Source organism: Mercenaria mercenaria, chromosome 15 (genome assembly GCF_021730395.1).
Source record: "Mercenaria mercenaria strain notata chromosome 15, MADL_Memer_1, whole genome shotgun sequence".
In the NCBI taxonomy this organism is placed as follows: domain Eukaryota; kingdom Metazoa; phylum Mollusca; class Bivalvia; order Venerida; family Veneridae; genus Mercenaria; species Mercenaria mercenaria.
In genome coordinates this window covers 25,849,659-25,864,540 of record NC_069375.1, presented here as the reverse complement: position 1 = coordinate 25,864,540, position 14,882 = coordinate 25,849,659, and the positions used below count along the sequence as shown (strand labels likewise).

Genomic DNA, 14,882 nt, shown 5'->3' with positions numbered 1-14,882 from the left:
AAAATGAATTGTCGATATATATGTATAAATAAAAACTGAACGAAAGCAAAATATACCTAAGCATTCATCTAAATCTGATGTTTGTATGTGTCCAGGAAGGCAGATGCATGTATATGATCCTCTCAGATTATGACAAATGTGTTCACATAGGTTGCGTGGCTCGCATTCATTTTGGTCGATGCAGGATACACCATCCGCTTGTAGCTGATACCCTTCATTACAGTAACACTGAAATGACGCTTCTGTATTTGTGCATTTCTGTTCACAAGGACTAGTGTCTGCCTCACATTCGTTGGTGTCAGTGCATGCTTTCCCATTTCCTTGTAAAACGAAACCAGCTCGGCAGGAACAGGTGTGTGATCCTTCTGTATTGGTGCAAATGTGATCGCAGCTATTGTTTGTCTCACATTCGTCGATATCAGAGCACGATTTTCTGTCTTCTTCTAAACTCCTGTCATCTTGTAAAATAAAACCAATTTTGCAGGAACAGGTGTGTGACCCTTCTGTATTTGTGCAAATGTGATCGCAGCCACCGTTGTTTATCTCACATTCGTTGACATCAGAGCACGATTTTCCGTCATCTTGTAAATAAAATCCAGGTGTACAGGAACAGGTGTGTGACCCTTCTGTATTTGTGCAAATGCGATCGCAGCCACCGTTGTTTCTCTCACATTCGTTGATATCAGAGCAAAATTTCTCGTCATCTCGTAAATAAAATCCAGGTGTGCAGGAGCAGGTGTGTGACCCTTCTGTATTTGTGCAAATGTGATCGCAGCCACCGTTATTTGTCGCACACTCATCAATGTCAGAGCAATTACTCCTGTCATCTTGTAAAATAAAACCAATTTTGCAGGAACAGGTGTGCGACCCTTCTGTATTTCTGCAAATGTGACCGCAGCCACCATTGTTTATCTCACATTCGTTGATATCAGAGCATGATTTCCCGTCATCTTGTAAAACGAAACCTGTTTGGCAGGAACAAACATATAACCCTTCTGTATTTGTGCAAATGTGATCGCATGTACCATTGTTTGTCTCACATTCGTTGATGTCAAAGCACGATCTCGTGTCGTTTTGTAAAATGAAACCAGTTTTGCAGGAACAAGTGTGTGACCCTTCTGTATTTGTGCAAATGTGGTCGCATCCACCGTTGTCAGTCTCACATTCGTTGATGTCAGAGCACGATTTCCCGTCATCTCGTAAATCAAATCCAGGTGTGCAGGAACAGGTGTGTGACCCTTCTGTATTTAAGCAAATGTGGTCGCATCCACCGTTGTCAGTCTCACATTCGTTGATGTCAGAGCACGATTTCCTGTCATCTTGTAAGTAAAATCCATCTAGGCAGGAACAATTGTGGGACCCATCTACATTGTTACACAGTTGTGTACATTGGCCATTTTCATTTTTGCATTCGTTAATATCTGGTTTAAGATATAATGTATTCAATTAAAAGCTTAATGGGAGATACAGGCCAAGATTCGGAAACAACAGATGTATGATGAAAGGAAAAATATTATTTCATATCATATAATAAAAGGCACAAAAAAGTTACATGAAAGATTAAACTCAATCTCATTTCCGTTTCACTTTAATAAGGTGTTGAATGATTAATACTTACTATGCTGGACACGATTGATTCTATTGATCTGCCTTTGCGACCAGTGTAGATTATTAGTAGCCTACACATTCGTGCAGTCTGATCAAGAGCTGCACTGTTCGCTATTTAGTCAGTATCTTTTTGATAAGCACCCCTTTTAACAGTACTGTCCAAATTGAAAGATGGACATGTCCACTATAGAAATTTAGCAGGGTAAGGGTTAAATTAAACGTATTCATACCAAGGCATGATTTGAGATCTGTTTCGAGTCTAAATCCATTTCTGCACGTACAATTGTAAGATCCGTGTGTGTTCACGCACATGTGTTGACATCCATGTGTATTGTCAAAGCATTCATCGCTATCTGAATGGTTTTAAAAACAGATATAAAAAGTGGTTAGCGTCGACGTTTCAGAAAAATGTCTCATTAAAATGTCTCATTAAGTATAAAATAGACAAAAAATCACGGTCATAATGGTATTTTTGTTCTGGTCTTTACAAGACTTTAGTGTGTTTCTGAATCTTTGTATAGTGGTTCTGAATATAATGGTGAATCAAAAGAAATCGATATTACAATAAGTAATTCGCATCATTATACAAAGAGTTATCATGGCTATGTAAGTATCGTGCGGTTCGTTGCATGTCAAACTGCAAAATATTTAAACCTGTATCGTGTGTACGTGAACATTTGGATACAATTTGGGTATTTTTATATTAAAAGTAAACATTTATAAATATGGACAGATTATATCCTGCAACTTCAATGTATAACATAAACGGTAATTATCCAAATTTATATACGCACAATACTGTAAAATTACCTCTTTATTTCACACCATAAAATAGGGGGCATCTGTGGCCGAGTGGTTAAGGTCACTGACTTAAATCCACTTGCACCTTACCGACATGGGTTCGAGCCTTAATCGGGGCATTGAATTCTTTAAGTGAGAAAGCCATCTAGCTGGTTTACGGGAGGTCGGTGATTCTACCAAGGTGCCAGCCCTGGATAAAATAATGCACGGAGGGGCACCTGTGGTCTTCCTCTACCATCAAAGCTGGAAAGTCGCTATATGACCTATCGGTGTGACGTTAAACCTAACCAAACAAACAAACACACTATAAACTGAAATAAAAATCAAATGACGGAAAAACGAATAGGTTCCTTGCTCCCAAGCAATTAACTAATATTCATAAGTTTCGTAAGAAGTGCATTATTGTTACGTACAACGAATTTGCGGAAGGTATCCTATAATATGGAGTTATGGTGTAATAGTAGGCGCAAAGGCCTCCAGGTGGTTACCGTAGTAACTCCTAACGAATTCACATTACTTAATAGCAACCTGGTGTAATGTCATTGCTTTTGAAGCTTGTTCTCGCTTATGTTGCTAGGTTATTCTTACTGACGTTTGTATGTAGGAATTTGTCTATGTCAATATAAAAGAATGTGCTTACGTCAATATTACTCATCGGTATTGCACAATATCTAATGGATATTTCATAAGACAGAGCTTCCTCTCTGTGTCTTTGTGACGAAAGAGGCAGAAGCTACAGTAATGGCAGTAGTACAAAATATAGGAACGTAGGAAATAAGGTACCTAGCGGCACCTTGTAGCCTGTAGTATGAAGCGTGCAGGAACTTATTGAAAATTTTGGAAATAAATCATTTTTATTGTTCCTTCTCTTGGTAAGTCACACTTGACTGAGCAATTGATCTCGAAATCGGTGCCATTACAAGTTGGCCAATCAAATTCCGTGCCCTTAGAATTAACATCTGACGCTAAAATAATTCTTTCCCAATTGACGCGACTCTCTAGGTGAACGCGCTCCGCCGATTACATACATTGTATTACTAAACTCGAGAATGGAAAAATGGCGTTGCTGAAACATGCCAAACATCTTATTTGTCACAAAGATAAATATACAGTATTACCTTCAAATGCATGGTCAATATGTGAAAACAAACCCTATCGCGACCCTCTCATTGTGCGCAACAAATTCACGCATCAAATGCCCGGAAGGCACACTCACGAGATTTCAGATACTGCTAAATTACAGCTATGAATAACTTGACCAAATGACCACTATGTTTGTTGTATGCGAGGACGTTGATTGTTAGCGCATCAAAGCACTACATTAGGATGATAAACAGAAACAAATAAAGCAAATATATGTCAATAAGGTATTGGCAAGGGTTCCTGTAACCTGTTATCTAGACAACCGCCTCAATAACTCAGTGGTAGAGTATCCGTTTTAAGTGCGAAATTGTAACTTTTCAAACAGATAGTTAAGTGCTGCTCCATGGCACAACTAGGTTATAAGAGCTAAAAATACATTTTTTAACTAAAAAATTTAAGAATCCTCTTGTCTGAAACCATAAGGCCTACTTCTTTGATATTTGGTATGTAGACATTGCAACCTACATTTTACAAGATGATCATTATATATTTATATAGATGTGCCAGAGAAGGAACTTTTGCTATGCTTTAACTTGTAAAGCATTTAGAGAAAACATACTGGGACAAGTTGTTAAGAAAATGATTAAGACTGAACTGATAAAACATACGTTGTTTGTCCATAGGAAGAACGTGGGTGAAGTAAAATTAAATTGCGGACTACACTACAGTATAACAGAATGGCATCGGCTGAATAGAAAGTCATTTACCTGTACAGATTGGTGTAGAAAATCCTGCAGGACACAAACAATTGTCTGGGGACAGGCATGTGCCACCATTCGAACAGTTGGTTGATCCAAAGCATTGTGCTGCATATTAGAAAGGCAATTTATGGAAGGCCGGTGCGCGATGTTAATTGCCAAAATGACAATGCCAAATATTCAATATAAAATGCTCTTTGCCAAAAATTGGCTGTCAAACGGTTTGTGGCAATGATAAATACTAAAAGTTAATTGAGAAATGCAAATTTCTTATTTCTAACAGCGTAATCTAATAAAAGCTGTATATATAAGTGTATGAATACATCCGTTAAATATCATCGAATTTGACTACTTTCAGTCTAAACATTTTACAGTTTGTTCTATATTCTCTTTTAACCGGCAGAACATGTTGTTATTTGAAATCAGACTTGTAGAATATAATATGTTTTCAGGTAACTAAAATTGACAGTAATTAGTATGAGATACATATTATTCATTCATAACATATAAACATTAAGAATTTGACAATTACCATCTATCATTTGGCAATAAGCTTTTTTTGACATTTAGCTTTACGCTTTGGCATTTATTATAATTACAGCATATAGAATTTGGTATGTAGCGTTCGGCGTTAAGTTAATAGCATTTAGCTTGAAGTAATTGACATTAAGCATTAACTAAATGCTACTTAACATTTTGTAATTAGTATGGTGCACCGTCCTGCCAAAGAAAATCACAAAGATTTGCAAAGTTCTATGGAAAGCCGGTGCGCCATGCTAATTGCCAAATGCCAAATACTAAATAGTTAATGTTAATTTACTTAACGCTAAAGGCTACATGGCAAATGCTTAATGCCACATAATGCTAAATGCTAAATGTAGAATCTCTTAACCTTATGATTTAGTGTTTAAAATACAAACATATTGCAGGATGGGTTCCCCTCACCCTCCTACACCTGGCGTACATACACACATTTTATTATATTGTGTATACACTCAACTCAACAACTCAACAATTTTATTTTTGTAATTAAATTTCTGTGTTCTTGTTAAAAGTTTGCAATTCAGCTTTTGTGCGAGCATTCAATATAATGAATCAAAACCTAAGAAGGCGGCTTACGCCTGACAAGACTAATAGGGGGGTCGGTATGTTGCAGGCAGGCATGTTCCAGAGGCAGGTTACCCGCACATTGAATGTATCCCACAGCGTTGTTCAACGCATGTGGAATCGTTTCCAAATTGAAGGAAATGTATTACATTTACATGGTGGTGGCCAATCTAGGTGTACAACACATGCACAAGACCGATATATTGTTGTTCAGGCCCGGCGCAACAATCGTTTTCAGAACGCTACTTCCTTACAAAATAGCATGCAGAATGCAACAAATGTACAGGTATCTACCGAAACAATAAGGAATAGATTGCCTGATGCTGGTATGAATACAAGACGTCCTGCAATTCGTGTTCCTTTGACGAATAACCACGTCAGAGAACGCCTACGTTGGGCCTGTGACCATGTGCAATGGAGACCCCGCAATTGGACCCCAGTTTTGTTTACTGATGGGTCTAGGTTTTGTCTAGACTTCACAGATAGACGTCCCAGAGTGTGGAGAAGACTAAATAAACGTTTTGCACCTGCTTGCATCTCTGAACAAGACCGATATGGTGGAGGGTCTGTCATGGTATGGGGAGAAATAAGTGTCAATGGCAAAACTGACCTCCATATTGTTGATAACGGTACCTTAACAGCAGAAAGGTATTTTCGCGAGATTCTTGACGTACATGTACGTCCATATGCAGGTGCAGTGGGTCCAGATTTTATTTTAATGCAGGATAATGCTCGTCCACACACTGCCCGCCTCACTAACCAATACCTTGCACGTGAAACAATCGAGCTCTTGCCTTGGCCTGCCAGATCCCCGGACCTCAATCCAATTGAACATGTCTGGGACATGCTTCAGAGGGCCATATCTTGTCGCCCTGTGCAGCCGGTTACCCTTGCAGAACTTTGTGCTGCCTTACAAGAGGTGTGGAACAGAATTCCACATTCCACAATTAAAGATCAACCGGCTAATTCACAGCATGCCAAGGCGCTGTCAGAGTGTAATTAATGCTCGTGGACACCATACAAGATATTTTAACTTATTCCATGCAGCATTTGGAAAAAAACACTTTTACAAATTTCCGCCTACTTTCGAATTTTCAAGTTTTCCCGCTTAGATAACTTTACACTCATGTTCCAGTTCAATAATTCAACTCATACGACTAATTAATCGGTTTTATCTAATAAACAATACAAACAAAACTTAATATATCATAAACTGTTCAGTGTGTTAACCGAAACAATACTAGTTACAGATTACAAAAGCGGCCCTTATCAAATTTTGAGTTGTATATATATTCAGTACATGTTAAACAAACACTGTTATTCTATAAAAAATATTCAGAACAATTAACTGTAGAACCAATATGTACCAGGTGTATAAATATTGATTACTTACTGCATCAAATCTTGGACTTTGGAAAAAAAACTAAAATGCATGAAATTCACATTTTACAACATCAATGTGAAATTCAATATTTTCAATGTTTTTTTACAAAATGCTGACAGATATTTGCATATCGAGGTATATTAATGTCTGCCTGTTTCATTTCTAATTTCAATTTTGTAATAAATAATACATATACATACAAGTAAAGACATATAGCTGTGTACCCAGCATATCAAAGAGAGACAACTCTTTAAGGTAATGCATATTAGACAAGATGAGAATTCTCCCTTTAAACATTCACATCTGTAATCTATGTATTCAATAAATGTTGAACAAACAACAATGGTGTGTAAATGGGTGCACCTCTGACTCATATAATGATAAATTAGAGAAGAATGGTATTTTAAGCATACAATCTGATCTAGAAACTATAAAGTTAGAATATCCGGACACACTATTATTTTTGTCAGGCGGTACAAATGCTAGGACAAAAGACTTTCTAGATTTTATACCAGTTGATAATTTAGATTATATTTTTGGAGATGTTGCCTATGAGGGTAGCAATTTTGAAATCCCACCTAACAATAAAGATAACTTAAGGGGAAATAATTTTAGTAAAACCCTAGCAAATCTGTGTGGCATTTTTGATGTTTATATTTTAAATGGTAGAAGGCACAATGATAAGGAGGATAAGGATATTATTGCTTTGCGAATAATGGAGCTAGTGTTGTAGATTATATGATGGCTTCTAGTGAGTTATTTCCATTGGTATCAGGGTTTAATGTTCTAGATGGTGATGACTCGGATCAGTTTCCTATTTCATGTATATAAACTTTAAGTTTCCTTCAAGTAGGGAATAACCTAATGAATATTGATACTAAAGTCATGCAGGTACCTAAATTTAGGTGGAGGGGGGAACAGAGTCTAGATTTCCAAACAAGATTTGCTGAATTGATACAAGTTCATAATGATAAACTTTTACATGATATAGTTCAAGATATTGATACAGCTATACATACAATCGCTTCTATTTATTATGAAGCTGGAAGTAAGATGCGTTCTAGTTGTATACCTTATCGCAGCTCCCAGCCTCCGTGGTGGGACGCGGAATGTGATAACCTTAAAGCAGCTAAGAACTCCTTATTGCGGCGTAAATTTCCTATGTCCAGTTCAAATGATGATTTGAGAACATGCAGGATTAGGCGTAATGAGTTTAAAAATACACGCAGTAGGAAAATGGCAGAATTCCAACGTAGTAAGAGGCAGTTGCTTATAGAAACTAGAGATAATCCTACAACAATGTGGAAACTGCTCAAACAGTCACGCACAAATAACTCCGCTGATCCATGTATAACAGCAAATGATTGGCATAACTATTTTAGTTCATTGCTTTATGATGAGCAGAGTGAACCAATTCAATTTGATACAATATATACTAACTTGGATGAGAGCGCAATTGTCTAAACGAGCCATTTTCAATTGATGAAATAAGGTATTCTGTTACAAAGTTGATAAATGGTAAAAGCTGCGGTTTTGACGGTATTCCGTCTGAATGTTTCAAGCATACTATGGTTCTCATAGCACCACATTTACATGCTTTGTTTAATAGAATTATGGAAACAGGTAGCTTCCCAGATTCTTGGGGTAGAAATATTATTTGTCCTGTACACAAATCTGGATCAACTGGTAATCCAGGAAATTATCGGGGTATTCTATAATAAACGCCATGTATAAGATATTTTCAGGTGTTGTGAATAAGCGACTTTATGACTAGGCAGCAATGAACAATAAAATTGATGAATCTCAGGCTGGATTTCGGCATGGGTACTCTGTGGTAGACAATATATTTTCATTACAAGCAATGGTACAGAAATATCTCTCCAAAAAGGGTGGCCGTTTTTACTGTTTATATGTAGATTTCCGTAAGGCCTTTGACAAAATAAATCACTGCAAGCTGTTCGAATCACTAGAAAAGAAAGGTCTCCATGGTAATTTCCTCCATTTATTTAAGGTTATGTATAGTAATCTGCAATCTTGTGTTAAAACAGTTAATGGTGGGACTACAGACTTTTTTCCATGTAACATCGGAACAAGACAAGGGGATAAGTCAAGTTCAACAATCTTCACACTATTTATTGATGAGTTATCATCCCTTTTGCGAGAAAATTGTGGGTCAGGTATCTTTATTACTAATGATATTCCTGATCATATGTCTATTATTTGCTGATGATGTAGCAAACTGTGCTGAAACAGCAGTTAAATTGCAGCAACAGTTAAGTTAAACTATGTAGATATGTTTTGCCAAAATACTGGTATGGAGGTAAATCTTGATAAGACGGAAATTAGTGTCTTCTGTAATGGTGGCACACTTAGGAATTATGAAAAATGGTATTTCAGAGGGATAGCAGTTAATACTACTTTTGTTAATAAGTATCTGGGATTATTGTTCACGCCAAGATTGTCTTGGAGTTCTGCGCAGGATAAGTTGGCTGCCCAAGCTCAGAAATCCATATTTTCAATTATTCGCTATCAAAAACCATTTGGATATTTCCCTACACATGAGTTGTTTAAGATTTTTGATGCAGTAGTGAAACCAATTTTATGTTACGGGTCTCAGATTTAGGGGTATGAGTATTCTCACATTACTGAAGCTGTACATAACAGCTTTTGCAAGAAGCATCTTCATGTAAACAAAACTACTAATAATTTTATTGCTCTCGGGAATTGCGGCCGCCTCCCTTTATGTATAACATACTTTACAAATTGTATCAGGTATTGGTGCAAATTATTACATATGGCAGACAACAGGTACCTAAAAATTGTTATATATAGCAAGACAAATTGCCAATGCCAAATTTACATCTCCAACACTCGTACAAACTTATTCATCAATAACTAAATCTGTCTCTAGCAAATCAACACAGTGCATTGATGCCTGTACTCAAACAGATTCAGTGACTGCTCAACAAAATCCAACTCAAACGTCTGTACCAACTGAAAAGCCTAAAGTACCAGCAAAACCTTCAGAGGCATCTCAACTTCAAAGAGCAGCTGCTAAACCAACACTGCCACCAGCTATACAAAATGTTCCTAAGTATTCAGGTACGCCGTCGTCACGACAAAACGTTTCATCAAACACTAATCAACGTGGGGTGAGTCAAACACCCAAACAAAAAATTGACTTGAGAACTGATGGGTTTGGAAAGGGATCAAATGATCCCATACAAACCCATAACCGGTTCCCTCATGATATGAACCGGTTAACAGGGGAAGATGATGACGATCCGCCATTATCTGCCCCGCCCAGTTTAACCAGCACAAAGGAAGGGAAAATCAAAAGGTTCCCTCCTGAGTCAATGCAACACTAATAATTTAATTTTCCAGTGGTTTAGTTTTTATTTGCCATTGTAAATGGAAAGTAAAATTATCCAGTGGAATTGCCGTGGACTTAAAGCAAATTATAATGAAATTCTCCTTCTCTTATCAAAATATAATCCTTCACTTATGTGCCTTAGTGAAACATTTTTAAAGGAAACGGACAAAATAGCTTTCAAAAATTATTCAGTGTATAACTTCATAAACACTAACACTGATAGGGCGTCTGGTGGTACATCTATTATTATTAATAATGCATGTCCGCACAGACAAATTTTTCTTCATACAAGTATCCAATCAATTGCAATATACGTAACATTACATCGACCGATTACTATCTGTTCGATTTACATACCTCCCGAATATAAACTAAATCTTGAAGAACTTGATGATCTTATAAAACAATTACCACAACCATTTTTGCTTATGGGAGATTTTAATGGTCATCATGAATTCTGGGCTGTTCTGACAGCAACACTAGAGGTCAAATTATTGAAACTTTTATTGAAAGAAATGCCCTCTGTTTATTAAATGATCAATCCAAAACGTATCTTCATCCTGCAACAGGTAACTTTTCTTCGCTTGATTTGACAATTTGTCAACCGAACATCTTTCTTGATTTTGAATGGAAAGTACTGGATGATTTGCATGGTAGTGACCATTTTCCAATTATTATTTCAAATACTTCTAATCTGCCATCAGACCACCCTTCATATTTCAAATTTAATAAAGCTGATTGGAAGCAATTTGAAACGCTATGTAAAAATGATTTGACTTTGGAGAATTTTACTAATTTTTATGATCCTATTGATCGGTTTTCAGTTCTTCTGTCCGATATTGCTGACAAGTCCATTCCTAAAACTTCAAGAAATGGTAAACATAAAAATAAGCCTTGGTATAATGATGATTGTAAGACTGCTGTTCGAAAACGTAGAGCGGCCATTAAAAAGTTCAATATACGGCCGACGAAAGAAAACTTACAATCAGTTAGGATTCTGAGAGCAAAAGCTCGCAGAACTATAAAACAAGCAAAGAAAAAATCATGGCATTCATACGTTTCAAAACTTAATTCTAGGTCATCGGTTAAAAAAGTCTGGGAAATGATTCGCAAAATAAGTGGAAAAGGAAAATCTTCAAATGTTTCCCATCTTACAAAGACAGACCAGTCTATTGCATCTAGCAAGGAGGACATTGCCAATACACTTGGTAAAACTTTTTCAAAAAACTCTTCATCAAACAATTATGATAAAAGGTTTCAAAACATAAAATCGACTAAAGAAAGCAAACCTTTAAATTTTGATTCAAATAATGATGAAGATTATAATAAATCTTTTTCACTCACAGAATTGCTTGACGCTTTAGATAAATGTCACGATACCGCAGCTGGTCCGGACCAAATTCATTATCAACTTTTAAAAACATTTACCACAAGAATCATTAGACCTCCTACTTGAAATTTATAATATTACATGGAAAACTGGCATTTTTCCAGATTCCTGGAGAGAAGCTATAGTTATTCCAATACCAAAACCCGGGGAAAGATAGCACTAACCCCAGTAATTATAGACCGATTGCACTTACCAGTTGTTTATGTAAAACGCTAGAACGTTATGATCAACTCTAGACTAGTTTGGTATCTTGAATCTCAAGGCCTAATTACAAACTTTCAAACCGGTTTTCGCAAGCAGCGCAGCACAATTGATCATCTTGTTCGAGTGGAAAATTTTATTCGTGATGCATTTGTTAAAAAGAGCATTTAGTGTCTGTATTTTTTGATTTAGAAAAAGCCTATGACACTACATGGAAATATGGTATTATGAATGATCTTAACGACTTAGGTTTAAAAAGGTCGTCTTCCAACATTTATATCGCAATTTTTATCAGATCGCAATTTTAAAGTACGTGTTGGTTCTACCCTTTCTGACTCTTTTGAGCAAGAACAGGGAGTTCCACAAGGTTCTATTTTATCTGTCACACTTTTTAGCATCAAAATTAATAATATTGTGAAATGTTTGTCACCAGGGATAGATTGTTCATTATATGTTGATGACTTTCTAATATGTTATCGTTCAAAAAATATGCGTACGATTGAACGCCAATTACAGCAGTGTTTGAACAAAGTTCAAATTTGGGGCCCATGGAAAATGGTTTTAAAATTTTCCCAATCAAAAACTCAGTGTGTCCATTTTTGTCAATTACGGAAACAACATTGTGACCCTGAGCTGTTTCTAAATGGTACAAAAATACCCGTTGTTGACGAAGCAAAATTTCTTGGTGTTATTTTGATAAAAAGCTTTCTTTTATACCACACATAAAATACCTGAAAGCCAAATGTTTGAAATCGTTGAATCTTTTAAAGGTAATTTCAAATACTGATTGGGGAGCAGATCGCAAGGTTTTGTTAAGACTGTATAGAGCTTTGATTCGATCCAAGCTAGATTACGGTTGTGTTGTTTATGGTTCAGCCCGAAAATCGTATTTACAGATGCTGGATACTATTCATAATCAAGGTCTTCGTATTGCTCTTGGCGCATTTAGAACATCGCCTGTTGAAAGCTTGTATGTTGAAGCAAACGAACCCTCCCTTTATACGAGACGTGAAAAACTGTCATTGCAATATGCTCTGAGGGTAGCTGCCAACAAATCCAACCCTGCTCATAAAATCATATTTAAACCCAAATACCACGATTCGTATGACAGAAAACCAAAACAAATTAAACCTTTTGGATTTCGCATTGATAATTCTATGAAGGAAACAGATTTTGAATTTCATGATGTAAAAGATAATTTAGTTCTGAATACACCACCATGGATTCTTAATTCTCCAACAGTTCTTTTTGATATGAAAACCGCATTGAAAAAGGCTGAGACAAACCCTGAAATATTCAAGTCCAAATATAACGAAATCAAATCGGCTTACAAAGATCATTTTCCTATTTATACAGATGGTTCAAAAGATGATTCAAAGGTTGGATGTGCCGCCGTTAGCCATCTGCATCAATCAAAATTACGTTTACCAAATAACGCAACAATTTTTTCAGCAGAAGCAAAAGCAATTGATTTGGCCCTTAATTTTATTTCAGAATATAATGAAGAAAAGTTTATCATCTTTTCCGACTCACTTTCTGTATTACAATCAATACACAACCGTAATACAGAAAATCCTCTCATTCAAAACATTCTTCTCAGGGTTCATGAACTATCTTTTAAAAAGTCCATCATATTCTGTTGGATTCCTAGTCATGTTGGTATTTATGGAAATGAAGATGCTGATACTGCAGCAAAGAAATCACTTTCATTAAATCAATCTAAATTGAAATTACCATATACTGATTTTAGGTCAAATATCAACAAATACATTTTAACTAAATGGCAGTCCTCATGGAACAATGCTTCGTTCAATAAACTTCGTGAAATTAAACCTACTTTAGGTGAATGGCACCAAGGAAATAGATCTGTTCGCAGGGAGGAAGTTGTTCTTTCTCGTTGTCGGATAGGTCATACTCGGTTGACTCATTCGTATTTGCTGAACAATGAAGATCAACCTGAATGTATACCATGTCAAACACCACTTACTATTAAACATATTTTAATCGACTGTATAGACTTCGATCCACAGCGCAACTCATACTACAATGTTGAATCTCTAAAAGAGCTGTACGAGCAAATTTCAGCCGACAAAATTTTGCAGTTTTTGAAAGAAATAGGTATATATCATAAAATCTGAACCTTATTTGATTATTAACCACCGCTTTTATACTTTTTAATGTTTGCATTTGATTTTTTACACTATTTATGTATTTACGCTTTTACTTCAATGGTTTTATTTATGCTTTGCAATTAACGTAATCCATTTAACATTTTCTCGGCGATATATGACCTTTTTGTGTCGATTCGCCGTAAAACCCAACTCATTCATTCATTCATTAAAAATTGTTATAAAATGCTAAAATCACTACATGAAGCAGGGAGGGTATGTTGGACTTCTGAAGTAAAAAATATGCTGTACACATATGGTTTTGGGTATGTCTGGATAGTACAAGATATAGGTGATGTCAATATGTTTATTCAAATGTTCAAACAACGTTTAATAGATTGTTTCAGACTGAATTGGCATAATGATATAAACAGCTCAAGCCGCTGTGAGCATTATAAACATTTTAAAACATTACTTGATAAAGAACCATGAACGATACCTGCATCTTGATATACCTTTAAATATAAAATTGCTTATGCGAAATTTAGATGTTCAAACCATTAGTTTAGAATTGAAACAGGTAGACATATGAATATCCCTCGGGATGCAAGAACTGTCAGTATTGTGTAGAAAACATTCATATAAATGTTGTAGAATGTGAATTTCATGTATTTTTCCAATGTCCAAGATTCGATGCAGTTCGTAATCAATATTTATACAACTGGTACACATTGCGTACTACAGTAAACGACTTTTATGAATTGTTAAAAACTGATAGTCCTAAAAAAATTAAGAGCATAGCAAAACCTATATGCATCCATTTTTAAAGCCTAGAATTCTGATCTCAAAGTATTTTAGAAAGTTCCTGCTCGATACACCCGCATATCTGGTATCAGTAGTATTATATTAAGCAGTCCGGGCGAGAACAGAAATATATAGGATACTTAAAATCTGACTTAAGTTCTGAAAAAAAGTTCTGACTTTCATAGAAGACATTTAGCATTTGGGAAATAGAATTTTCATTAACTCTTTGTCATTAAGCATTTGGCAATTAGGATCGCGCACCGGT

At 35.9% G+C, this 14,882-nt stretch overlaps 1 protein-coding gene across 1 annotated transcript in view; it reads right to left on the bottom strand.

The window, feature by feature from the left end:
• The window catches only part of LOC123549290 (fibrillin-1-like), a 33,445-nt gene that overhangs the window by 7,181 nt on the left and 11,382 nt on the right, over window positions 1-14,882 (bottom strand). Inside the window, exons 4-6 of the mRNA XM_053524135.1 lie at window positions 4,260-4,358; window positions 1,839-1,961; window positions 57-1,421 (exon numbers count right to left, since the gene is read on the bottom strand). Coding sequence (XP_053380110.1) covers window positions 57-1,421; window positions 1,839-1,961; window positions 4,260-4,358 — 1,587 coding nt within the window. The remainder of the gene's footprint in view (window positions 1-56; window positions 1,422-1,838; window positions 1,962-4,259; window positions 4,359-14,882) is intronic.